Source organism: Perognathus longimembris, chromosome 13, assembly GCF_023159225.1.
Source record: "Perognathus longimembris pacificus isolate PPM17 chromosome 13, ASM2315922v1, whole genome shotgun sequence".
Classification (NCBI taxonomy): domain Eukaryota; kingdom Metazoa; phylum Chordata; class Mammalia; order Rodentia; family Heteromyidae; genus Perognathus; species Perognathus longimembris.
The window spans coordinates 11,397,480-11,425,453 of NC_063173.1; the positions used below are offsets into that span (position 1 = coordinate 11,397,480).

The window sequence follows — 27,974 nt, forward strand, 5'->3', positions numbered from 1 at the left end:
GTGGACTCAGTGCCTTAGCACTGTCCCTGGCTTCTTTTTGCTCAAGGCTAGCACTCTACCTCTTGAGCCACAGTGTTACTTCTGGCTTTTTTCTGTATATGTGGTGCTGAGGAATCGAACCCGGGGCTTCATGTATACGAGGTGAGCACTTTACCACTAGGCCATATTCCCAGCCCCCTAGGAGTGTCTTTTGAACGAAAGAATTTGGTGTCTGAGTTGCAAATACAGGGGCACCATTTCATTATTGAGATATAGACCTTTAAAGAATATTGAGTCTAGCCTGTAGCTCATGAGGGAACAGGGTCCTGGAAAGCTGAAAGACTTTTCTAGTGAATCATGAAGCAATGATAAAAATCCACTGCTACAGTTAATGCTAATGATTTTTGGAGTAGATTGCCAGTATTACCATAGGGATTTCATTAGCACAGGCAAAACATATAGGTATAGAAAAATATTGTCAAAAGTATTTGAATTACTGACTACATCAGAATTGAAGTAAAGATAGGGAATTTTGCTTTATTTTTGTTTTCCTTATTGTTCTAGATCTTGTGTACCAAGGTTAGAATAGAACAAATTCAGGAGGTTGAACCTAACTTTTGATCATAGTTTCCCCACAGTGCATATCTAGCAGAGCATTTCTCCTCAAAGGCCTGGTTGGAAGCAATGGCCTTCATTTCTGATGTATAATTTACCTCTTGTTCCTGGTGTTGGAGGCTTGTTGGCTTTGATAAATGCCTGTTTTCTATGGACAACTGTAGTTAACATGGCGGTCTTGGTATAGAATTTAGCAAGCGGAGTGTATGTGGAAGTGTGCAGCTGGGCTAATGGTCTGTGCCTTTAGCTACTTTGGTTAGCACATTAACCCAGACAGCTTGTGGACTCATTATAAGTCTATTAATCTCAGTATCAAAAGTAGCTTGTATGAAAGGGCCTGTTGATCTTGTTTCACTGCAAGGAGTAGATATCAAACAGGGTCCTATAATGGAGAAAAGATTGTAGTCAGATAGTCCTGGATTCAGCTACAGGCTCAGTCATTTATTAGCCCTGTGACTTTAGACAGTTTTTTTAGTTCTCCCATTTATGCTGTGGCATTAATACAAAGTAGTTCACATGGGATTAAGTTCTTTTCCCCAGATATGTGTGACTTGTTCTCTTTCCTTCAGGTCTTTTCTAAGGTACATCTTCTAAGTAAGGCTTTGACAGACCTCTTAAAAGTTATTATCTCTCTGGGCCTTCTCTTCTTTATGGTCTTCCCATACCACTAATTGTTCATTCTTTTTGCTATTTACCAGTTTTGCTCATAATAACAAAATAAACCGAAATGTTACCAGTTTTATATTTTGGTCACTGTTCTTTGTGTCTTACCTCATGGTTACAGAAATTGTTGGCTGAGGCTATCATTACTTGTCTTTTATAGACAAAGAGATCAGGCATATTATTAGTCTGTTTTGCATTACCACAATGAAAAGCCTGAGGCTGGCTAACTTTATTAAAGAAAAAAAGTTAGGTCATAATCATTAGAGCCATAGTCTGAACCTTAAGCAATTGGCTTCAGGGGCTTTTCTCTTAACCTCTGTACTATTTTGACTCATTAAAACAGAAGCTTCTGAAGGCAAGGATGCTTGTTTTGGTCACTGCTTTTAGTAATGAAAATAGTACATTCTTGGTACATAATGATATTAAGTGAATGAATGCATATCAAAAATATGTGAGAAAAAAGTTACATGGAGTTAACTGTGCTGTAAGGTTCTCCAGAAAGGAAACCCACCACATGGTTTAGGCAGAAAGGAGTTTATTGGGGGAAATCAAACTGCCAGCCCACACAAGATGGAAATGTAGGGAGACAGAGGGGGAGGAAGAAGGGAAAAAGAGAAAAAAGAGCAAGAGAGCGTAAGAGAGAAAAGGAAAGAGAGCGGGGACTGTGTTGAGCTGGATTATATAGGAAAAAGTGGGAGGTATGGCCAGGTGGATTGGATGTGACCTCAGAGAAGGAGGAGGTAACTGCCTCCAGGTACACCAGTTACCTAGGTAACTCAGGTCCTGGGCTCAGACTTAAACAGGAGGGGGGCATCTGCATGGAGCCCTCTGGGGGTGGGGGTGGGGTGGCCCTTACATATGCCATCTCTTTTTTTCAGAGATTAGTCTTCTGCTGTTCAATACTGTAACCAGTAGTCACATTTCAAATGCTCAGTTGCTCTGTGCTGCTAATGCTGTTATTATAGATAGCACAGATATAAAAAAACTTTCATCATCATATGAGTTGAGTCAGTCAGTATCTATCTCCTGGAGTTCTGGGAGGGCAGGCAGGGTGTAAGGCCTCAAGCATGCCAAGTGAGAGAATGGATAACTAGATAGAGATGGGCCATGGAGAGCTTTGGATGCCAAAATAGTCTGTACTTTATTTTGAAGCCTAGAGATTCTGAATTATCAGAAATACCTTGAGAGTTTGTTTAAAGTTCTAATTTACACATTTGGATATGGTAATGTATACCTGTAATCCAGCACTTTTATATGGGCCTGAAATGTGCATGCACTTGCATGCATAGGTGTACGTGTATCCAATATAATGGTAACATAAAAGTCACCACTAACTCTTAGCTTATGCTAAAAGTTGCCACCAACCTAATCATTTGTAAGTGTATAGTACAATAAATTTGATTTACTCTTATGTGCAACAGAACTTTTTGAGCTTGTGAAATTGAAACTGTGTCCAGTTTTATATCTTCCAAATACATCATGTAAGTGGAATCATGCAGTATTTGTTTGTGACTGGACCTCATTCAGCATAATATCCTCAAGGTTCATGCACATTGTAGCATATGGCAGATGCTGTTCTTAAGGCACAATAATGTTCCTGTGTATATATGTACATAAATGTATACCACTTTTTTTTTCTTTTTAAAGCAGACAGGGTCTCACTATGTGCCTTAGCCTAGCCTGGAATTCACTATATAGGCCAAACTAGATTTGCACTTGTGATTTTCCTGCCTCAGGCTCCTGATTGCTAAGATTATAGATATGTGCCTACATACCTGTCCTACACCACAATTCCTTTATCCATGAGCAGACATTTAGTTTGTTTGCATATCCTGGCTACTACAAAGAATGCTACAGTAAACATGGCTGAACAAATACCTCATCAAGATTCTGTTTTCAGTTATTGGGATTGCTGTTCATATACTGACTATAAATTTTTTAACTTTTGCAGGTGGCAGCACTGACATTTGAACTCAGGGCCTAAAAACTTGCTAGTCAAGTGCTTTACATCTAGGGCCATGGACCTCTAGACTTTTTTTTTTTTAAGTTTTCTTTTCAGGTAGAGATTTGCCCTTTTACCTGAGACTGACCTTGGACCTGATCCTCTTGTCCATGTTTCCTGTATAGCTAGGACTGCAGGAATGTTTCACCATACCTTGCTTGAGGTTTTGCTGTCCTTTTTCCTTTTTGCCTTGGCTACTCTAACATCTTTCCACCTGATTTTTTTTTTGCCAGTCCTGGGCCTTGGACTCAGGGCCTGAGCACTGTCCCTGGCTTCTTCCCGCTCAAGGCTAGCACTCTGCCACTTGAGCCACAGCGCCACTTCTGGCCATTTTCTGTATATGTGGTGCTGGGGAATCGAACCAAGGGCTTCATGTATACGAGGTAAGCGCTCTTGCCACGAGGCCATATCCCCAGCCCTCCACCTGATTTTTGCCTCCCACGTAGCTGGAACCACAGGCTTGAACCAACTACCAGGCTTGGTTTTGTTTTTGAGACAGGGTCTCAGTAGGTAGTCCAAGATGGTTTAGATCTCTGGGATTACATCTGTATATCGCTGAACCTGGCTTTATATTTTTAATCTTTTGTTGAAAGTCCATGCTATTTTCATAGTGTCTGTACTATTTTGCCTTCCTACCAACTGCAAGGGAATTCTAGTTGTCTGCATTTTCACCAAAGTTTGCTATTTTCTGATTTTTCAGTAGTGACCATCATAATGAAATGGTTGCAGTGTAGTTTTGACTTGCATTTTGATTTGACTTGCATTTGATTTGATTGCATTTGACTTGCCTGTTGATTTGTGATATCAGTCATTTTTTTATGCAATTGCCAGCTATTTTGGTAATTTTTTTTTTTGCCAGTCCTGGGCCTTGGACTCAGGGCCTGAGCACTGTCCCTGGCTTCTTTTTGCTCAAGGCTAGCACTCTGCCACTTGAGCCACAGCGCCACTTCTGGCTGTTTTCTATATATGTGGTGCTGGGGAATGGAACCCTGGGCTTCATGTATAGGAGGCAAGCACTCTTGCCACTAAGCCATATTCCCAGCCCGATTTCTGTAATTTTTTGGTGAGATGCCTGTTCAAGTCCTTTGTCCATTTGTAAATTAGTCTATTTGTAAAACTCTGTTTCAAATAAGTGATCAGATTGCTGGGGGCATGGTTCAAGTAGTGGAACACCACTCTAGCTTGTTTGATGCCAAGAGTTCAAGCACAAAGACTTTGTAACTCAGTGCTCCCGGGACAGCTGAGTGAGCTAGTGATAGTGCACAGCAAGGAAGGAGAGTAGGGCTCTTGGGCTCTACTTTTCTCTGCTGGCTTCTTGACACAACACACTCTCCACTTGGACTTCTTGGTGGTTATACGAATGTAAATGAAGCATAACATTAGACAAGTGTTCTGGGGAGTCTTCCATGTCCTGACCCTTTACTTTCTTATAAGTCTCTTTTCTTTCTACCATGTACTTTCTTTGAAAGAAAACTTACTCTTACTCAGAAACTTACTCTGTTTTTTTGTTTTGTTTTGTTTTGTTTGTTTGTTTGGCCAGTCCTGGGCCTTGGACTCAGGGCCTGAGCACTGTCCCTGGCTTCCTTTTGCTCAAGGCTAGCACTCTACCACTTGAGCCACAGCACCACTTCTGGCCGTTTGCTATATATGTGGTGCTGGGGAATTGAACCCAGGGCTTCATGTATACGAGGCAAGTACTCGTGCCACTAGGCCATATCCCCAGCCTCTGTTTTTGAAGACCTATCGACATCACAGGTATAACCTGGCTGATTTTTTTTTTTTTTTTTGGTTGGTTGGTTGATGAACTCAGGGCCTGGGCTCTGTCCTTGAGCTCTTTTGCTCAAGGCTAGTGTTCTGCCACTTTGAACCATAGCACCCCTTTTAGTTTTCTGATAATTGTAGGTAAGAGTCTCACACAGACTGTTCTGCCTGGGCTGGCTTTGAACTTTGGTCCTCAGATCTCAGCCTCCTGAGTAGCTAGGATTATAGATGTGAGCCACCGGCGCTCAGCTTCCTGGGCTTATCTTGAACTTTTGATCCTCCTGCCTCAATCTTCTGAGCGCTGGGTTTAAAGGTATGCACCATCAGGTTCAGCCCATCTTTTTTTCTCCTACTCTTTCCTCTACTGTTATCACAATGAAAGGATTCCTGTCCCACTGCCCAGTTCTGAAGGGTTTGCATAAAATAACAGTCCTGCCAGTTTTGTTTTCTGAGTCATTGTTTTTATTAATCCTGATTCATTCTTTTATTCTTTTTACCTCTAAGAAACAGAGTGAAAGTTGGAAAGAACATTGGCTTGCAGTGTGAGGGGCCGGAAAGTCGGGGCAAACTGCTTTTCTTCCTTTAGGCTATCCTCATTTGTAAAGTAGAAGCTAATTCCAGTTCACTTAAAAGGCTATTTATTTGTAACTTTTAGCATTTTAAACTTAATAAAAACAAAGTGTAGTATACTAAATTTTGTGCAGTATGAATAGAAGGAAAAATGGAACCTGACCTTTACATCCCAAAGACTTTACATACTAGTTTGTCAGACAGGTGTGAATGCAAACAGCTAGGGAGTGGAAAGAAAAGGAATGATGGACTTGCCAGCTTATGGGGTTCCATTTCGAGACCTGGCTTACCTTGTGAAGGTCCTTCCATGATGTCAAATATCTTTTCTTGGAAGTATAACTGGGGTTAATGATCTGGACTCTACTTCTGAGATGAAGCCAGAGAAAGGATCTGTGTTCATCTGCTGATTCTCATTTTAATATAGCATTTTATACAACAACAGTGTGGTAGGGGACAAAGAACAGAAAACTCAAGTTCACATTCCTGGTCCTAAGAGGACATATATCCTCGAACATGTTGTATAATGTTGAACGTTCAGTTTTCTCCTAAAAATGGAAGAAACAACTGAAGTACTCAGTTCAGCTTAGCAAATATTCAGTGAGATTTTCTCTGTTCGAGGTGGATTCAAAGGCTACAAAGTGAAAGGACAAACTCAGTTCATTGGGAAGAATTGTGCCATATGAGCGTGAAATAGAAGCCTCTTGCCAGGCATCCATTGACTATGAGTCGTTTATAAACTTCAGACTAACATGGTCGTGGATGACCAAATAAATATTCAGCCTGCTTCCTACTCTGACCATCCTACTTTCTGTTGGGCCCTTTCCCTCGCTGAGCCATGTTCATCTTGCAGTACCCTCTGTCCTCCCTTTCCTCCCAGGTATTTGGTGAGAGAGAGGGAGAGAGTGTGCGTGTTCATGTGCAGGCATGTGTGTGCTTTCTCAGCAGCTGGTCCCTGAAGGCTAAGGACTATTATGAGTAAATGCAATAGTGTCAGTGAGGTCAGCTGGGATTAACATGTGACATAGAGCAGTGACTAATGGGAGCTTTCATTATCCATGATCTGTGTGTCATCTGTGTCATGGAACAAAGGAATCCCTGAAGTTATGTTCTGGGCACTCTTCTAGCTCAAGGGATAAATGACAAATCAGATGAAAATTCCTGTTACTGCAGTTTACATTTATTGGGAAAGATACAATTAACAAGATAAAAAATAAAATACTGGGGCTGAGAATGTGGCTTAGTGGTAGAGTGCTTGCCTAACATGCACGAAGCCCTGGGTCCAGTTCCTCAGCACCACATAAACAGAAAAAGCCAGAAGTGGCGCTGTGGCTCAAGAGGTAGAGTGCTAGCTTTGAGCAAAAAGAAGCCAGGGACAGTGCCCAGGCCCTGAGTTCAAGCCCCAGGACTGGCAAAAATAAAAATACTATGATACATAAACGGGAAAGAACAGTAAGGTGAGGAAAAGAGGCCTGTAAAGTTGGAGTTGAAGGTTTAAACTTTTAGAACAGAGCCAAGGAAAATCTTGTTGAATAAAGGTTACTTTGTATCAAAACCTAAAGTAAGTAGGAGAGTCAATGAAAGAGCAGTAAGGGTGAGAGGGACAGGGAGGTTCCAGAGCCCTGAGGCCAGAACTGGTTAGGTCCAGGGAATGGCAGAGGACAGGAGAGCTGAAGTTGAGAGATAGAGCCGGAGGAGAGTAATTTTGTTGATGCCCTAGATCCTTGTAGAAACTTGGCTTTTCCATTGAGTGAAGTGGAGGGAAGTCATTAAGAGTATTGATTAGAGCAGTGACTTGATGTGACTTAATGTTTTGATAGACCATTGTGACTGCTGGGTGGAGAGTCCATAGGAGTAAGTGCAAAAACAAAGTGAGTTGGGAAAACTTGAATTAATCTTCATTAGAGTTGGTGGTGGTTTAGGTTAAAATGGTAGAAGGAGGAGAATGAGAATGTATTTAATTCTGGGTATATTTTAGAAGTAGAACTGAAAAATTAAAAGTAAAACCTTACTGATTGGCTTGGTGTTAGGAATAAGAAAAGTAGTAAAGAATGACACTAAGTCTGATACCAGATGCTGGTGGCTCATGCCTGTTAATAACCCTGTCTGGGAACAGGAAGATCAGTGCTGGGCACTAGGGGCTCATATTTGTATTCCTAGCTACTAAGGAGACTGATATCTGAAGATCAGAGTTTGAAGCCATTCTAGGGAGGAAAGTCCATGAGACTCTGATCTCCAGTTAACCACCAAAAGCCAGAAGTAGAGCTGTGGCTTGAATGGTAGACATTAGCCTTGACTGTAAAAAGTTAAGGTAAAATGCCCAGGCACTGCAAGTTCAAACTCCAGTACCAACACAAAACAAAACAAGTGTGTCATTGTTGGAGTCCAGCCCAGACAGAAAAGCTGGAACCGCCATTCTTAACCCATACCTTGGCACAGTGGGACACTCCTATCATCCTAAACTATATGGAAGGCTGAGATTGGGAAGATTGTGGTTATAGACCATTGTGGGCAGACAAGTCCACTGGACTCCATCTCAGTAGAAGGAAGCTGAATGCTCTGGTGTGTGCCTGCTATCCCAGCAACAACAAAAGCCCAAAGTATGTGGATTGTGGCTCAAATGAATGTTGGGGAAAGAAGTGAGACTATCTAAAAAATAACCAGCAAAAAATGGGGCTGGGAGGGCTGGGGATATAGCCTAGTGGCAAGAGTGCCTGCCTCGGATACACGAGGCCCTAGGTTCGATTCCCCAGCACCACATATACAGAAAATGGCCAGAAGCGGCGCTGTGGCTCAAGTGGCAGAGTGCTAGCCTTGAGCGGGAAGAAGCCAGGGACAGTGCTCAGGCCCTGAGTCCAAGGCCCAGGACTGGCCAAAAAAAAAAATGGGGCTGGGGGGCATGGCTCAAGTGGTAGAGTACCAGCCTAGCAAGTGTGAGGCCCTGAGATCTAAACCCCAGTATTGCCAACACACACACACACACACACACACACACACACACACACACACACACACACACACACACACACACACACACGTGGGGTAAGTGGAGTGGGGGAGAGCTCGAGCTGTAACCCCAGCACACTGAAAGTGTAAGTTGGAAGATTGCTTTCCAGGCCAGGCCAGACCCCAAACAGAACAACACACAAGATCCTATCTGAAAAATAACGTAAGCAAAAAAACAGGGGGGTGTGGAGGGGTTATGGTTCATGTGAGGGCTGTTTAAACCTTACTTCCCCCCAAATTGGACAATTACTTGAACTGGAAAAGTTGTTAGGAAAAATATTTCAGGAGAATGAGAGAAGGTAAATAAATAGTCACGAGATTAGATGAGCTCTGAGAACGCACAAAGGTAGATAAAAAAAAACAAACCTTCAAGACTTGAACCTGGGTCATTGCAAAGTCTAGAAATTGAGAACAGCTGCCACAACAATGGGAGAGGGGAGCCCACAGATGCCTCAGAACTCAGGTATGAGTGCAGTATCTGGAAGCCAAGTAAAGGAACTATTAAGAGGAAAAAGAAAGTTTAAAGAGAATAGTCTAAAATTGTAGAAACAACCCAGATTCCCTACAGTATGTGAGTGGATCAAAAAATGTGATACTTCTGGGGCTTGGGAATATGGCTTAGTGGTAGAGTGCCTGCCTAGCAGGCATGAACCCCGGGGTTCAATTCCTCAGTACCACATAAACAGAAATAGCCAGAAATGGCACTGTGGCTCAAGTGATAGAGTGCTAGCCTTGAGCAAAAGAAGCTCAAGGACAGTGCACAGGTCCTGAGTTCAAGCCCCCACAACCGACCAACAACAACAAAAAAAGAAAATTGAAGCCATTAAGTGGAAAGACCTCCTATATTCCTGGATTGGCAGAATTAGTGTTATAAAAGGGGTTATATTGCCAAAAGAATTCTAGAGTCAATGCAGTACCTATGAGAAATCCAATGACATTCTTCACAGAACTAGAAAATACAATCCTAAAATTCATATGGAAGCAAAAACAATCCATAGCATAGCAATCCTGAACAAAAAGCCAAACTAGAGATGATATAATGCCTAACTTGAAATTATACTGCAGACTCATAGTAACAAAACTCACATGGGTCTAGCTTGAGAACTAGATACAGGCCAGTTAGTTAGGGTAGAGGACCTAGAAGTAAACCCATGTAGTTACTGCCATCCAGTTCTGACAGACAACAGTGAGTTAATACCCAGAATATATAAAGATCTCAAAAACTTTAAATGCCAAATAAGTCAATAGACAGACATGAATAGACAGTTCTCAAAAGAAGTTGAAATGGTCAATAAATGCCTGAAAAATGTTCAGCATTTTTAGCCATCAGGGAAATGCAAATCTAAACAGCACTGAGATTCTATTTCACCTCTGTCAAAATGCCTGTCATCAAGAAAACAGCAGGGGAGTGGAAGGGAAGGAAGCCAACTCTTATCCGATGTTATTGGGATTGTAAATTAGTCCATCCACTTGGGAAACCAGTACAGAGGTCCTCAAAAAAATTACCATATAATCCCGCTATTCCACTTGTGGGTTTAAGCTCTAAGGAGTCTTAACTCACCATAAAATAATGACAACCACACACTGTGTTTATCACAGCACTGCTCACAATAGCAAGCTCCATTGTAATCTGCTTAAAATGCCCATCAGATGAATGGATAAAGCAAATGTGGTACATATGCACAGACAATTATTGCATGTTTTCTTTAATATGTAGAGTCTACATTTGATGAAAAGATAAAGTACATTATATTCATGTATAAAATGTCATAATGAAAGCCATTATTTTTACAATTAATATATCATAATAAAACCAACTGGGCTTCTCTTATACTGATGGAATTAAGAGAAAATCCAGGGGCTAGGAATATGGCCTAGAGGCAAGAGTGCTTGCCTCATATACATGAAGCTTTGGGTTCGATTCCTCAGCACCACATATATACAAAAAGGCCAGAAGTGGTGCTGTGGCTCAAGTGGCAGAGTGCTAGCCTTGAGCAAAAAGAAGCCAGGGACAGTGCTCAGGCCCTGAGTCCAAGGTCCAGGACTGAGAGAGAGAGAATATCCACTGTAACTGAGTTTTCTTAAACTTGGTAAGAAAATGAATTTCTAAAATGAAATTAACCCGTTCAAATTAATGTTTCTTTTACTCTCTTGTTCATTCATTCACCCAATAGTTTGTTCAGTTCTTTGCCTTTGTACCAAGGGCCTTTTCTAAGAATTTGGTAGTAAGTAAAACAGTTCTTTGACTTTATGTTTAAAATGTGGCAGGAAGAAAAATAGGCAAACAAATTATAGCTGCAGGGATTTTTTTTTTTTTTGGTGCTGTGAATGGTGTGTGTGTGTGTGTGTGTGTGTGTGTGTGTGTGTGTGTGTGTGTGTGTGTGTGTGTTTCCTGTGGCTTGAACTCAGGGCTGATCACTGTCCCTGAGCTTTTTTTGCTCAAGACTAGCATTCTATACCACTTGAGCCACCCCTCTACTTCTGGCTTTTCTAGTGCTTAACTGGAGATGAGAGTCTCACAGACTTTTACACCTGGCTGGCTTCAAACAGGCGATTCTCAGATCTCAGCATCTAAGTAGCTAGTGCAGGTACACCTGCAGTTTTTGTAACAAAAGTCCAGAAAACTATGGGATCACAAAATGATCTGTACCTATCTGGCCTTTTTATATACTTTGTAAGAGCTGAGTGGACACAACTGAGAAATGGGGATGGGTGTGCCAAATTCTGTTTTTTGCCTTTTAAAACTACTTGTTATTATCTGAATGTTTTGCTCTCTTGTGGCATAATTTTATGAATTCTCTTTTCTTCTACTCTGCAGAATTTGTCTTCCTTCAAAACAGAACAAATTATAGACACTTGTAAAAGAACCCACTCTCCCCCAAACCACTAATTAAGGTTATGTTCAGCTACATAAGATAAATCTATAATAATGTCTAAGAGTACAAGGTTTTTCTTTTTCAGCATTGACTCTGTTATTTAATGAAATCTTGGTCCCTTCTTCCATCCTCATTTTAAAGCTTCTGTTCTCAAGGTCACTTCATGGAAAAGAATGTATCATGTCCTAATTCCAGATGACAGGGAAGACTCAGGAGAGAAAGAAAGCAGAAAGGAAGGACACATTCTCAAGCTGTCAAAATTCTCCTTAAGCTTCCTTCCCAGAATTTCTACATAGTGTTTCAGTTACATCGTATTTAACAGAGCTAATCAGGTAGCTACACCTAACTACTGGAGAGGTTGGGAAATAGAACACTTTAACTGAGCCTGGAGTAGTGGCACATACCTGTAAAACTTAGGAGGCTGAGGCAGGTGAATCTTGAGGTCAAAGCCAGTTTCAGTCACCTACCAAGTTTTACCTAGCATGCATTACATAGTGAGACTCCTATGAAAAAGAACAACAAAAAAGGCATGGTGGCTCATGCTTGAAATTGCAGTACTCTGAAAGCTGAGGCAAGAGGATTGTGAGCTTGAGCCTAGCTCTCTGTTTTAAAATCCTGTTTAAGACCCTATTTAAAAAAAGAAAAACCATGAGGGGAGGGGAGGAAAGGAAAGAGATTGAGAGTTAAGGGAGGGAGAGAGGAAATTTTTTAGCAGAGCATTGCTACCTGTTGGCATTCAGGGCATTCTGCCAACCCCCCCCCCCTCTTCTTTAAGTTGTTCCTTCTTTAAATTGTAGCTCCTTCCACAGATCTGGGTTATTCCTGTGTATTCCTATCTCAGCCTAAAATACTCTTCTGAGTGAATGCATATATCTGTATTAAAATGAAATAAAATTGAAAATTCAGTTTCTTAGCAGCACAAGCTACTTTTTTTTTGGGGGGGGGGTGCTGGTCCTGGGGCTTGGGACATGGGTGCTGCCTCTGAGCTCTTTTTGCTCAAGGCTAGCACTCTACCATTTAAGCCACAGATCCACTTCCAGCCTGGTGCTTAATTGGACGTAAAAGTCTCCTACTGGGCTGGCTTCTCATACTCCCTAGTAGCTAGGATTACAGGCGTGTGCCACTGGTGCTCAGCTACAAATTACATTTTATGAGTTTAATAGTTACATGAAGCAAATGTCTACCATTACATAGGACAACACAAGTATAAAATTCCCCTCTCCTTCCCTCCTTTTCCAAACTCTGCTAGGCAAGTGCTGTTCTAGTGAGCCCCATCCCCAGACAATATTTACCATTCCTATCATTACAGAAAGTTCTGGTGGACAGGACTTGACATCTGGAAAGAGATGAGGATACAGGAAATGTGCAGCTTGGTTTATTTTGGGTGGGGGGGCTGGTCTTGAACTCAGAATTTGGGTGCTGTCCATGAGCCTCTTTGGGCTTAAGGTTAGCACTCTCCCACTTGAGCCACAGAACCACTTCTGGATTTTTCTGAGTAATTTATTGGTGATAAGAGTCGCATGGACTTTTCTTCCCGAGCTGGCTTTGAATTACGATCCTCAGATCTCAGCCTCCTGAGTAGCTAGGATTATAGATGTGAGCCACCAGCAATGGGCTAGCTTGGTTTTTATGATTAGCATGTTTTTTCTCAAGAATAGTGCCAAACATTCACCTATTTTTATGAAGCTCCATTTTATATCTGTAGCTAATGTATAAAGAAAATTTTTGTAACAACAGAGGTGACTGCTAGAAAATGGGATTAGAGGAAAGCATTGAGTATAGAGGTATAAGAGAAGTTGATTATGGAATTGTGTTGAAAAAAACTTTCAGGGCTCATAACTGAATATATTAAAAGGATAAACATTTGTAAGTTATGGCTCAAAAACCCATCATTAAAAAACACCACACCTTTACAAAGAATGTATTATTGTTTTTCATTTAGAGGTTAGAGGAAACTGGCTTAGAAAAGTTAAAGGACTTGCCTGTGGTTCTTCAGTTGATATGAGGCAGTTCTACCACTTAAGCTAAATCTGCCTGACTCCAGAGCTCATGCTCTTCCTGGCTGCTACCCTTTCCCTGAAACTATGAAACAGTATGCAGGCTATTGTAAAAGGCTGACCTTTCAAAGCTGAGAGCCCTGTCTGCCCTCACTAGCTTGTCAGAGTAGCTGTCATAGTCTCCTAAAAGTTGAGCCCTTGACAGATGTCATTTCTGTCAGGCATTAGCTGCCCCAGGCATGGTGGCCTCATGTGTCTGTGGCCCTCATTTTGGAGCAGCAGGAGACCTGCTTCAGAGCTGATGAGTTTTTTGATTATGAAAAGCAATTTTGCATTTTGTCCAATCAGCAACACAGAGTGCCTTCTCAGTGGGGTAGTGCTCGCGTGTTTACAGGGCCAGTCAGTCGTGCTGCCTAGCACTTGTCTTAGTCTGTTTTGTGCTGCACTTACAGAATATCACAGACTGGGTAATTTATAATGAAGAGAGGTTGATTTCTTATTGCTTTGGAGGCTGAGAAGTTCAGCATTGAGGTGTTGGCATCTGGCAAGGACCTTCTTGATGTGTCATCCCGAGGTAGAAGAGCAGAGGGGCAAAAAAATAGAACAAGGGAGAGCCAGTCTGGGCCTTTTATAAGGAACCCATTTCCAGAATAACAGCGTCAGGAAAGCAGATTCCTTGTGGCTAAATCACCTCTCAACTTAGCATCCCACCTCAGTGCTGTTACAGTGGCCATTCATTTTACTGCTTATGGTTTCTGTGTAGAAGCAGTTGGGGAGCACTGCTCTCACTGGCTTATTGAAATGGGCAGACAGTTGGTTGAGCAAAAGAGAGACCCATGGCAGGGAGAGTGAATGGTGGTCTGTATGAGGTCCTCCCATCAGCACCATTGTCCCACTATCATTGCTTACATGTGTGTATAGTTGGCAACTTATTTTCATTTGGTGTTTTCTCTCACTTCTTTTTTTTTGGCCAGTCATGGGGCTTGGACTCAGGGCCTGAGCACTGTCCCTGGCTTCTTTTTTTGCTCAAGGCTAGCACTCTGCCACTTGAGCCACAGCGCCACTTCTGGCTGTTTTCTGTATATGTGGTGCTGTGGAATTGAACCCAGGGCTTCATGTATATAAGACAAGCACTCTTGCCACTAGGCCATATCCCCAACCCTTCTCTCACTTCTTAACTCTGATTGTGAAAATATTTTTTCCTAAGGTTCAACTGAAATCTATATGCCTTCTTTAACTCCCATCCTCAAGTTGTCATTTCAGTTTGTAGCCTGTTGCCCTTAGATGGTTTGTCAAGGCTGCATGTTGGGTACATTGAGGGAAGTTCTAGATTTTGAAATTAACCGGTGGCATTTTCCCTTCTGCTTGATTGATGACCTGGGTATCCTCTCCTTGGGAACCCATCCTTTCTCCACCTTTCATTCCAGAACCCTGGGCCTGCTAATTAATCAGAGTGCTTGTCCTCAAGCCAGCTGTTCACTGCTTGCCTTCAGCATTGGATTTGTTTTCTATCCTGAGGTGCTGCAGGGAAGATAATGGCCTAAAAAATGCCCACTCATCGTGAGAACCTAGTTAGGAGGGAATTGTTTGATTTTTGTGAAGTATAACTAATATATTTGGAGACACGTTTTCAAACACATGTCAGCCTGTGCGTAAGAAATGGCTAGAAAAGGTGGGACAAATTGGCCAGCTAATAGACCTTAATGACAGATTTTTCCATTAATTCAAATGGAGAATGTGCTTCATTAAGATAATTAGTGGCACACTTAGGCAGGTGATACTTATTATGTACAGATTTCCAAGTTTATTTCTTTCCCTTGAATGAATTTGGAAAGAAATCTTGCCTGTATTTCCTTGTGTGCATTAAGATATATAATGGCAGTAAATTACCTTTTTGTTCTTGAAAGCTGCTAGTGACTGATAACCTCGCCCTCTGCAGGTGCAAGAGGCAGGCAGGGTGCTTGTTCCCTTCCTCCAGCAGGCTGTGTGTTCATTTAGGCACTGGGTTTCCTGAGTGAACCACTGATTCATTTTATATCAGGCCATCGAAGCCCAGAGAGGGAAAGTGACTTGGCCAGTGCCACACTCAAGGCAGAGCTATCTGTGGGACTGTGGGTCAACATTGTACAAGTTATATCACTGTGTCTTCCTCTGTGCTCCTGAGTACTGTCATCTATTAAGAAGACACAAATAGCATAGATACTCTGTGTATAGTCCTTTTTCCTATGTAATGCTTCCCTTTGAGCATAAATTGGAGGTAGGTTGGTTGTTTGGTTGGTAGGTTGGTTTTTTAAATGGTGCTGGGATTTAAAGTTGCCCTTATCCGGGCCCGGCAAGTGTTGTACCCCCTGCGCTTCAGTTATTTTTCAGATGGGGTCTCAGATTTTTTTCTCAGGCTGGGCTCAGATCTTTGTCCTCCTTCTTTGGTCTCTAATAGAGCTGGAATTCTAGATGTGTATGACCATGCCTGTCTTGTTTGTTAAAATAGAGACTCACTAACTTTTGCTACAGTCTTCCTGTCTCTTGTCTCCCAAGTAGATAAACTGAATAATTTAAAGAAGCTGGTATCAAGGAGAACGAGCAATCAATAATTAATGTTGTTTCTTTGTCTTCTCTGTAGGATCCTCAGTCTTCCAGAATGAATCCTGTTTACAGCCCCGTGCAGCCTGGGGCTCCTTATGGCAACCCTAAGAACATGGCCTACACGGGTGAGTGGTTAGAGAATGAGTCTCATCTTAAGAAATGGTGGTTAAGGACATTACCAGGTATTTTGCTGAATCACTTTGATGTACTACAGAAAGTCTTGGTAGAGCTTAGGAACATGGAGAGGATATATCTGAAGTCCAGGGGTGGTAGAATGGACATAGGGATGTAAGGATTATTGATTGCCAACAAGTAGAATGAGAGGGAGGCAATACTTGCTTACTTGTACTCCTGTCATAGGCCTGGCCTGTGCTGTGCACTTCTACATAACTTACTTTGCTTTTATCTGAAAACACATTCTACGGAGTGTAGCTTCCTAGTGCCATTTTTTTTTTTTTTTTGGTTGGTTGTGGGGCTTGAACTTAGGGCCTGGATGCTGTCCCTGAGCTTCTTTGTGTGCAGGGATAATGCTCTGCCACTTACCACTGAGCCACAGCATTACTTCTGTTTTTGTTTGTGTTAATTCATGGGGACGTTTTTGCCTGGGCTGGCTTTAACTGCGATCCTCAGATCTCAGTCTCCTGAGTTGGTAGGATTATAGGCATGAGCCACCTGTGCCCATCTTCCTCAGCACAGTTTAACAGAGAAGAAAATCATGGTCTAAGAAAGAGGTCACAAAACAAAAGATGAAATATTTGAACCCAGGCCAGTTGATTCTGAAAGTTGGTCTTTTTCTTGAACAGCTCCATATCAATGTACTTTTCCACTTTAATGTTTGTTGCCCCTCTGTCTGCAGTGAGATTGTTCCCTGACTGCTTCACTTTATTCCTTAAGAAATTAATCTGAAAAAAAAGAAAAAATAGAAATTAATATGAACTGGACCATGCAGTCAACTTTAGGCAAGTTGTCAAACTTTCTAACTTGGTACTTTCCTGTCTGAAATGGGAGTCAATGGGGCTGGGACTATGGCTTAGCTGTAGAGAGCTAGCCTTGAGCAAAAAGAAGCCAGGGACAGTGCTCAGGCCCTGAGTCCAAGCTCCAGGACTGGCAAAAATAAAATAAAATAAAATTGAGTCAATGACAGTACTGCTGTGGCATCCCTAGGAAATTTAGTAATATTACTGCCCCCATTTTAGATGTGAAAATACCAAGTTATATTACATGAGCCAGTATAGGGCACAGAACATAAAGAGCTTAATGATGGTTATTATTTACAAACAAAAGCAGGTAGGACATCTGACAGATGAAGTGAATAAGAAAATGTAGATTGTCCAGTATGGCATTTGGCTTGTTATAAAACTTCTTCAAGAAGTAAGTCAAGATGGCAGTAACAGTATAAACAAATGCATGGAATAAGGAAGGTATGGTCTGATAGGACATGATTGTAACATGCCTGTAATCCTAGCTACTCTAGAGTTGGAGATTGGGAGGATTGTATTTTAGAAACTGTTAGCAAGAGCCCCATGTCAGCAAACAACAAGTCAGATGTGGTGGTTCACATCTATAATACTGTCTATGGGGGAAGTGTAGAGAAGAATTGTTTACAAACTTAGGAGGATGTTTTAGAGTGTCCTCAAAAAAATCTGATATTTTATATTAAATATGGAGAACTACTTGTATAAAGCATGCAAACATGTTTGGTGATTGCTGACCTAAGCTTCTAAGAACACAAGTTAAAATTTCAAAACACTGTTATTTGCAGCTCTTCATAGCTTTTTTTTTTTTTTTTTGTGGTACCGGGGATTGAACCCTAGGCCTTGTGTATTCTAGGTAAGCACTCTACCACAAAGCTGCACCTCAACCCCAACTTCTTATGTTTTAAAATCAGGATTGTCTCACTGTACAACTAAAATAATATCCTGAACTATATTATGAATTGAGATTGATGTGTTACTATTACTTTAACTTTGAATTTTACATGTTTGTATTTATTACAACTTTATTAACCTTAAGAATAATATTTTCTATTTGAAACAACTTTTTTTTTTTTTGCTAGCCCTGGGGCTTGAACTCAGGGCTTGGGCACTGTCCCTGAGTTTCTTTTGCTCAAGGCTGGTGCTCTACTACCTGAGCCACAGCTCCACTTCTGGCTTTTTCTTTTTTTTTTTTTTTTTTTTTTTTGAGTAATTTCTGGTATCTTTCAGTCTTCTTTTTTTTCCTGGCTTTTTCTGAATGGTTTATTGGAGATAAGAGTCTCATGGACTTTCCTGCCAGGCTGGCTTTGAACCACAGTCTCAGATTTCAGCTTCCTCAATAGCTAAAATTACAGGTGGAGGCACCAGCACCCCGCTGAAACTTCTTTTATATATTCATTCATTCATTCATTCATTCATGCATGCCAGGCTTGGGGCTTGAACTCAGGGCCTGAGCACTGGCCATGGCTTCTTTTTGCTCAAGGCTAGCACTCTACCACTTGAGCTACAGCGCCACTTCTGGATTTTTCTATATATGTGGTGCTGAGGAATCGAACCCAGTGTTTCATGTATATGAGGCAAGCACTCTGCCACTAGGCCATATTCCCAGTCCCTATATATTTATTTAGGATTAATTAATAGGATTAATTGCATTAACTAGTACACACAGGACAATATCCTACATCTTCCTAGCTCAGAGAGCCTTTCTCTCCAGGGCCTATCCCCCTATCTCCTTTCCCTGATGGCTCTAAGAAGCAGTCCTTTTGATTACCAGGACCCATAAATTTTCTCAGAGCAGCCTGATATCAACTCACTACTTACACTTCCTATTTTTTTCATCATTTTTGATCCGTGGAGATTTCTTCCCTAAAAAATCTCAACTTTGCCTAAGGTGGGTAAGGTGTGTAAGGTGTGTGTGTGTGTGTGTGTGTGTGTGTGTGTGTGTGTGTAGGGTTGAATTCCAGGCCTGAGAGCTGACCTTGAGCTCTTTTGCTCAAGGCTAGCACTCCACCACTTGGAGCAACAGCTCGACTTCTGGTTCTCTGACTGTAGATAAAAGAGTCTCTTGAGTTCCTGCCTGGGCTGGCTTTGAACCATGATCCTCAGATCACAGCCTTCTTTGCCTTGGGTTTTTGTTGTTGTTGTTGTCTTTTATAGTTTTTTGTGGGTTTTTTTTGTGTTCCCCCCCCCCCCCCCCAGAGCTGAGGACCTAATAAATCCCCAGCCCCTATCTCAGCCTTCTGAATAGCTAGGATTATAGGTGTGAGCCCCTGGTGCCTGGCCCTTAGATGCTATAATAATAATAAAAAATATATTTACTATACTGTATCCATCTATTCTAGTATTATACAGATTTTCAGGTTATATCTTTCCTCCACATTGCTAGGAATAGAAAGAAGATCCCAGTAAAGATAATTTGTAAACAAATACCGTATATAGTACACTAAATACTTACTGTTGCTACCAGTAATGGCTGTGTTAAAAAGTACTAATTGCCATTTGGCAAGCACATGCTAGGGACTGCATATATTATGTATAATCTTATTAATCATAAACCTCAGGGTCTTCTTTACAAGTGAAGAAACTGTGACAGTTTAATTCATGTTGTTAGACTTAGCTAGTGTTTATAGATAAGGGAAGATTTTTTTTATTTTCAAAGTGAATTTTTTTGTGGTATAGTAAGCTGCTTTGTCCTAAAGTACATGCTCCTTTCCTGTACCCAGGGATAAGCTAAAGGGGGGCGGGGGTTCAGTTTCTAGGTCTAGGGAGCCTATCTTAGAGACCCTAGTAGTCTACTGTTGGCCAGAAGTTTGGGGCAAAAATGAAGGAGGTTGGCTCATTATGGTGTAATGTTTCAGAAATGATGGGGTTGTGACCAAAGGGAATGGAAGGAAACACTTCTGATTTGAAATTCTCTCAGAAGTATGAAATAGTTTTATGATATAGTATGTTCCAATGAACTGCTACCCTATATAGTCAGTAAACAATGGTTCACCCCCACCACTTTTTTAAATGTTCTTTTCCTACTTTCTAAAACTAAGTATATTTAGAAACTAAGTATATTTTTGCACTTGCAACAGTCCTGTAGCATTGTTATTCCAAGCTCTCTTATATCTTGGAAGAGTAAATTTAGAGAATGAATGTGTCATGGATGGTAACATGCTTACGTATAGATAGTGTTAGACTGAATGTTATTGTCCCTCCAGAGCTCATAGGTTGAAGCATTGATTCCTACTAGGATGGCAAGTGAACATGGGCCTATCTATGTAGATTTAGATGAGATCATGAGGACTTTCATGATGAGATTGTGCTCTTGTTTTTTGGTTTTTTTTTTTTTTTAAAGAGGAAGAGACAACAGAACTTTATGTAATATCTGCAAGCCAGGAAAAATCCTCATTAGAATGGCCCTGCTGACATATAATCAGGGACCTTCAGCCTCCAGAACTGTGAGCAATACCTGTATTATTTAAACTACCTGGCATACGATACTTTGTTATGGCAGCCCAAGTTACATGAGAGAGATGATAAGTACAGAAAACACCTGAATGTTCTTCATCTACATTTACCTTAAAAGTGGGCTCTTGACAGATTAGGATATTGTTCTTTTCTTTGTCTTGCCTTTTCTTAAGAAGTTCTGTTGTCAGTATCCTAACATCTTCTGGAGTTCTGGTATGTGTTGTGGGCAGAAGACAGGTTCTGGGATGTCAACCTGAAATAAAAAACATAGACAATGCTCCAAGCAAAGAGTTTATTTGGAAATGTACAAGAATTGTAATTCAGGATACATATGCTCCAGTAGACCATGAGTATATCAGATGGTGAAGAGCAAAGGGGATAGTTATAAGGAAAAAAGAACCCTATATGAAATATTTTTAAACCAAGGCCATTGTGTTACACCGACTTGTTGCAGGAAACAGCATGAGCTCATTGGTGGAAATACTTGCAAGCCACATGGCTTATCTGGACTATTGTAGTCTTGAACAATGTCTTTCAGTAAATCCTACAAGAGGCATATGTGCAGGGATTTCTTGTGATAAGATCTATTACAGGCATATGTCCATAAAGTCTCTTTCATCATGGCCTCTTGGATTCATTTTGTTAGGGTTTGACATAATTACTTTATTCTGATTCATAGTTCTATGATATTGTCCTGTAACTTACTTTGTTACATGTTTTTGCCCTGGTAGGAGAAAAATAATCAGTCATTACCATGCTGAGATGTCTGGGGAGATTTCATTTAAAGCCTTGCTTGGGAGGTGTTTCAAACATGCTTGCCACTCTCCAGGATGCTAGTGGTCATATTTTTTCCCCAGAAGGCCATTCTTTAATGGTGGCAGGCTTGCTGTGAGGAACACCATGTTATCACCACTGTAAATTTTTACTGAGTATTTACTGGGCACCAGGTTGTACCAAATAGGAGCTAGAACCTTTATCTATTTCATCTTACTCAATCCTCATAACAGAAAATAGACATTACTGAGTTTTGTAAATGTAAAGACTGAAAGAGGAGGTTAAATGACCTTTTCAAGGTCATAGAGGATTTCCTTCTGGTTTATTATATTCTAGTGGTTCAACTTTCTCTGTCCCATGCCAAGTGGAAGGAAGTCCTAGAATTTAAATGTTCCTTAATTTTGTTTCCTCATTCAGAAAATGAGAATTTTTTTTCCTTAAGATGTATAAGGTGGGGGAGGGAAGAGGGGGGAATGAGGGAGGAGGCAACAAACAGTACAAGAAATGTACCCAAGGCCTAACGTATGAAACTGTAACCTCTCTGTACATCACTTAAGAAGCTTAGCCCTGAGTCTAAGCCCCAGGACTGGCAAAAAATTAAAAATACATAAAAACCAAAAAAATGGGAAAAAAAGATGTATAAGGTATTAAAAGAATAAGGAGCTGGACACAGGTGGCTCACACCTGTAGTCCTAGCTACTCAGGAGGCTGAGATCTAAGGATCATGGTTCGAAGCCAGCCAATGCAGAAATGTCCCTGTGAGACTCTTATCTCCAATAAACTACTCAAAAAAGCTGAAAATGGCGCTGTGGCTCAAGTGGTAGAGCATTAGCCTTGAGCAAAAGAACCTCAGGGATAGCACCCAGGCCCAGAGTTCAAGCCCCAGAACTGGCAAAAAAAAAAATGTATATAATAAAAGAAATAAAAAAGTACAATAATTAATAATAATGGCCGGGAATGTGGGTTAGTGGTAGAGTGCTTGCCTACCATGCATAAAGTCCTGGGTTCAGTTCCTCAGTAACATGTAAACAGAAAAAGCCAGAAGTGTCGCTATGGCTCTAGTGGTACAGTGCTAGCCTTAAGCAAAAGAAGCTCAGGGACAGTGCCCAGGCCGTGAATTCAAGCCCCAGGACTGGCAATAAATGAATGAGCAAAGGTAGCCAAAGTACTCCCTTTCCTTCCAGTAGAAATCTTCTCATGCCTAATTTCCTTTTTAGGTTTCCAGGGGAGGAGGATTTCTTTCATGAGGTCTTTTGCCTCATGAGGGGACCTAAATGGACTAGTTGGATGAATTCTACCCTTCTGATTTTGTTGTCTGCTCAATTCCTCAAATTGTATAATTATCTATTTTATGAAGACACAACATACACAGTGACTATGTGCTCTTTGTGTGTACTAAGTGGTCTCTCTATAGACTACTTGTTAACTTAGATTTGTAAAAAAAATGGAAAGGCATAGGTATGTAAAGAGACAATTATATTACATAGAGACAAATGCTATTTCAGAGAGATGTTTCACTATATTCTAAAAGCCTAACATAACAAATAGTTGTGCAAAGTGCCATGAAAGCAAGGGATGTGTAGGAGTCAGAGACTGGTATCAGGAAAGATGTCTGGGGCTGGGGACATGGCACAAGGGATAGAATGATTGTTTACTATATGTGCTTTGCTGCACTCAATCCTTAGTGCCCTCCCTTTCAAAGAAATAAAAATTTAAAAAAAAGAAAAAGGGGCTGGGGATATAGCCTAGTGGCAAGAGTGCCTGCCTCGGATACACGAGGCCCTAGGTTCGATTCCCCAGCACCACATATACAGAAAACGGCCAGAAGCGGCGCTATGGCTCAAGTGGCAGAGTGCTAGCCTTGAGTGGGAAGAAGCCAGGGACAGTGCTCAGGCCCTGAGTCCAAGGCCCAAGACTGGCAAAAAAAAAAAAGAAAAAGGAAAGGTTTCTGACAAACATGGAACTAGATCTTGAAGCGTAACGAGTTCTGAGTTCCAAGGCTGGTTCTGTGGAATGACTGTGAGACACTGGTCAAGTCACTTCTCTTGTTGTCATTTTCTATCCAGGGTAATGAGGCTTATGAATTATTTAGCAGTTTATCTTCTATTTCTAAAATTCTGGCCAGTGATCTTTAAATTTTTGTTAGGTTAATGGTGCGAAGAGTCACAATGAAAAAACCTATTTCTTTTGTCTCTCTATCTTTTTTTTTTTTTTTTTTTTTGCCAGTAATGGGGCTTGAACTCAGGGCCTGAGCACTGTTCCTGGCCTCTTTTTGCTCAAGGCTAGCACTCTGCCACTTGAGCCACAGCACCACCTCTGGCTTTTTCTATATATGTGGTACTGAGGAATCGAACCCAGGGCTTCATGTATACGAGACAAGCACTTTTACCACTAGGCCACATTCCCAGCCCTCTTTTGTCTCTTTGTAAAGGCAAGTTTTTGTGCCTTTTCTTGAGATCCTTGATATCAGTAAAGGATTCAGAAATGGGTGTGGTGAAGTAAGTTCAGCATCCTTACTCAGCCCCCTCCTACAGTGACAGAGTTTCTGACATCCCAGGGTTTCTTTCCACAGAGCTCCTGGTTCTTGGGCAAAAGTGATAGGAAAACATGAGAGCCTTCTCACAAGAATCTTGTGGTCAGGTGTAGGTACAGCTACCACTAGTGAGTGAGTTCCTTTTACTTGCTCATTATACTTACTCAATTTGATTTAGTTTTCTGTTATTTATGGTTGTTAGTCGATAGTAATACAGTTTTTTTATGGCCCTGGATTACAGCTCAAATCAGTGGGATATTAACAAGAGACTTGAAGGGCTTTTTGTTGAGTTACATAGATACTCATTAGAATGATTTCTATTGCTTGATGCAAGGAGAGCTTATGCTTAAAGTCAGAAGATGTGATTCTGCCTCTAGCCTAAATAGTTATTTTACTTCCAAGTATTTTTGGGTGCTGGTACTGGGGCTTTAACTTAGGGCCTGGGTGCTGCCTCTTAACTTTTTTGTGGAAGGATATAGTGCTTTACCACTTGAGCCACAGCTCCACTTCTGGCTTTTTTTTTTTTTTTTGGCCAGTCCTGGGCCTTGGACTCAGGGCCTGAGCACTGTCCCTGGCTTCTTTTTGCTCAAGGCTAGCACTCTGCCACTTGAGCCACAGTGCCACTTCTGGCCATTTTCTGTATATGTGGTGCTGGGGAATCGAACCCAGGGCCTCATGTATATGAGGCAGGCACTCTTGCCACTAGGCCATATCCCCAGCCCCCACTTCTGGCTTTTTTTGACCATTAGTTGGAGGTAAGAGTCTCATAGACTTTTCCTGCCTAAACTGGCTTCAAACTTCAGTCCTTAGGTCTCAGCCTTCTGAGTAGCTAAAATTATTTAATTATTATCCAAATTTTAATAGTAGTAGATACAAGTCGGGAAAGTTGAAGAGATTTGACTCTGAAATAGAACTAGAAAATAGTGAAGCCAAACTCAAGCCAAAATTGGGATTCTTTGTGCTCTTAACCACTGAGCTACCTGCTATCTCTATATTATTTACCACCTTACAGTTAAGTATCTTTGTATAATAGATATTGCTTTTTGCAGGAAATCAGTGTGTCCTTTATGCTTGACATAGTGCCTAACACAAAGTAACCCCTTCCCCTTTTTTTTTTGGCCAGTCCTGGGGCTTGAACCCAGGGCCTGAGCACTGTCCCTGAGCTACTTTTTACTCAAGGCTAGCACTGTACTGCTTGAGCCACAGTGCTGCTTTGGCTTTTTCTATTTATTTGGTACTGAAGAATCAAATTTAGGGCTTCATGCATGCTAGGCAAGCACTCTACCAACTAATCAACATTCCCAGCCCACAAACTAAACTCTTAATGAATAGAGATTGGTTGAGTGAGTAAATGAATGGTATCTGGGCACCAGTGGCTCACGCCTGTAATCCTAGCTACTCAGGAGGCTGAGATCTGAGGATTGCAGTTGGAAGCCAACCCAGGCAGAAAAGTCTGTAAGACTCTTATCTCCAATAAACTACTCAGAAAAATCCAGAAGTGGCACTATGTGGTAGAGCACTAACCTTGAGCACAAAATGGCTCAGGGACAGAGCGCTCAGGCCCAGGATTCAAGTGCCAGGACTGGCAAAACAACAACAACAAAAAACCCTGAATGATCAAGCTTCTAAAGAAGCCTTTTAGAGATTGGTAAATCTGGCAAATTGACCTCAGAGTTAGGATAGGCGTCTTCTGAGCTCTTCTCTGTGTTTGTTTGTTTGTTTGTTTGTTTGTTTTGCCAGTCCTAGGCCGTGAACTCAGGGCCTGAGCACTGTCCCTGGCTTCTTTTTTGCTCAAGGCTAGCACTCTGCCACTTGAGCCACAGCCTCACTTCTGGCCATTTTCTGTATACGTGGTGCTGAGGAATCGAACCCAGGGCCTCATGTATAACGAGGCAAGCACTCTTGCCACTAGGCCATATCCCCAGCCCCTGAGCTCTTCTCTTTAAGTGGTAATTGGCATTAAGATATAGATCCAATCTGTTCTAATCTTGAAGGATAGGTTTTTGCACAGGCTGAGGCCCAGAAAAGGCCAAGAAAGATATTTATAGGGAACTCTGAACAAATATACAAAGCTCCCCAGGAACGCCTATGCTCCACCTCTTCCTAGACTCTTTTAGTTTAGTAATCAATATCACAATAACCCATTTATAGCTCCAAAACTACACAGTCTCAATTGTCTGTGTATCTACCTTCCCCTGCCCCTGCCCCGGTATATATTCTATTCACATACTTCTCCATTCTTGAGTGAATCTCTTCCTGATCAGTACTATGGTAAGCATGGATATATTGTGGGAAAAGCTAATTTTTTTTTCTTAGTAACAGCTGGCAGCAGTATGTGTACACTTTGGAAAATTACAGGCTTTATTGTCTGGCGTTTCTAGGAGAATACTCTTCACAACTCAAAGTATCCCTCCTTCCTTACCCTCCCCCCCCCCCCCCCCCCCCCGCCTCTTTCCTTGAAATGGACATAGGGCCTTGCTCCTGCTATGTGCTGTGCCACAGTCCTGAGTGCTAGGGTTACAGATGTGAACCACCATGCCAAACAGTATCTTTTTTTTTTTTTTTTCCTTCTTTTTGGTCCTGGGGCTTGGACTCAGAGCCTGGGTGCTATTCCTGAGCTCTTTTGCTTAAGATTCTACCATTTTGAGCCACAACACAGTATCTTTTTTTTTTTTTTTTTAAAGAGAAAGCTTTGCCTTATGAAAACCTATCGACATTGTCCAAGTTCCTGATATGTAGGATCTATCTGATCCTTAAAGAAACCACTCACTATTGGCTTTCAGATGGTGTGTGTGTGTGTGTGTGTGTGTGTGTGTGTGTGTGTGTGTCTGTGTGTCTGTGTGTATTTGAGTGTATTTTGTTTTCACTCAAAGCAAAACAAAAAGGCTCTAAGAAGGTAAATATCCCGTTTTAGTGAGCTTCTTTTTTTTTTTGGCCAGTCCTGGGCTTGGACTCAGGGCCTGAGCACTGTCCCTGGCTTCTTCTTGCTCAAGGCTAGCACTCTGCCACTTGAGCCACAGCACCACTTCTGGCCATTTTCTGTATATGTGGTGCTGGGGAATCAAACCCAGGGCCTCATGTATACAAGGCAAGCACTCTTGCCACTAGGCCATATCCCCAGCCCCTTTAGTGAGCTTCTTGTTAGAGATGGAATTAATTTTCCAGCATCTGGAGGTACCTAATTGTGAGTATCCAAAAATCTCTGTGACTGATATTTGATTTATACTTTATAGCATAGCTTTCTCAGTGTAATCTCTGGGCATAGAAAGTTGTTAGAAGTGCACATTCTTGGGCTCCACCCCAGCAATACTGAATCAAAACTTTGAAGGTGGTTTCCAGTAAATCTGTTTTTTTTTTTATAAGCACTGTAGATGTTCTGATTATACAAATCTGCTATTTAGTTAGTGTTTAATATTATTTTTTTCCTCTACAAGTTCTGTGAGCTTGCCTAGGAATCTTGCCATTATGAAAGTCATAATTTCTCCCAGTTCAAAACAACTTTAGAGGGCTGGGGATATGGCCTAGTGGCAAGAGTGCTTGCCTCCTATACATGAAGCCCTGGGTTCAATTCCCCAGCACCACATATACAGAAAATGGCCAGAAGTGGTGCTGTGGCTCAAGTGGCAGAGTGCTAGCCTTGAGCAAAAAAAGAAGCCAGGGACAGTGCTCAGGCCCGGAGTCCAAGGCTCAGGACGGGCCAAAAAAACAAAAACAAAAACAAGACAGCTGTAGAAACAGGTCACATGTCAGCCATGAAAGAAGGGATGGCAGCCCCATCTCAGACAAATTGAAAGGTCTATGAGCAGGCAGCCCCCAACCCTGGACACAGGAATGGATGCTATAGTCTCCAGCAGGATAGCCAACAGTTCCATCTTGTTCCGTGTACGTGTTTGAAAAACTAAATAACTGCCCCCCCCCAAATTGGATTTAAAATGATTCTTGTTAGGGAAGGTTAAAAGTGTGATTACTTGAAAATTGCTCAGCTGGTGGGGAGGTACTTGAATTTAAGTGTCTAAATCAGATTTTTGCTATTACTGTTCTCAGCAGGAGAAGCAGAAAAAGATCAATAGTCTTTGGTCTTGTTTAAGCTACAAAACCACACTTCATGTTGCTTCTAAAGGCTTCCATCTGCCAGACAGAAACTTTGGCCTCCACTGTCACAGTACTGTCACAGATTTTAAGGAAGCA

General features: G+C 41.5%; 1 protein-coding gene and 1 long non-coding RNA gene across 7 annotated transcripts in view; one reads left to right on the top strand and one right to left on the bottom strand.

Moving 5' to 3' along the window:
• The window catches only part of Fam168a (family with sequence similarity 168 member A), a 131,040-nt gene that overhangs the window by 56,348 nt on the left and 46,718 nt on the right, over positions 1 to 27,974 (top strand). For all 6 annotated transcript variants that reach the window (XM_048359821.1, XM_048359817.1, XM_048359818.1 and 3 more), the window contains exon 2: positions 16,087 to 16,174. In XM_048359821.1, coding sequence (XP_048215778.1) covers positions 16,105 to 16,174 — 70 coding nt within the window. In that variant the 5' untranslated portion in view covers positions 16,087 to 16,104. The remainder of the gene's footprint in view (positions 1 to 16,086; positions 16,175 to 27,974) is intronic.
• On the bottom strand, positions 5,176 to 27,295 carry LOC125361382. Its single transcript, XR_007212942.1, has 3 exons — positions 27,286 to 27,295; positions 21,785 to 21,790; positions 5,176 to 6,079 (listed from the first exon to the last, which is right to left on the bottom strand). It is a non-coding gene; the product is annotated as an uncharacterized LOC125361382 (long non-coding RNA).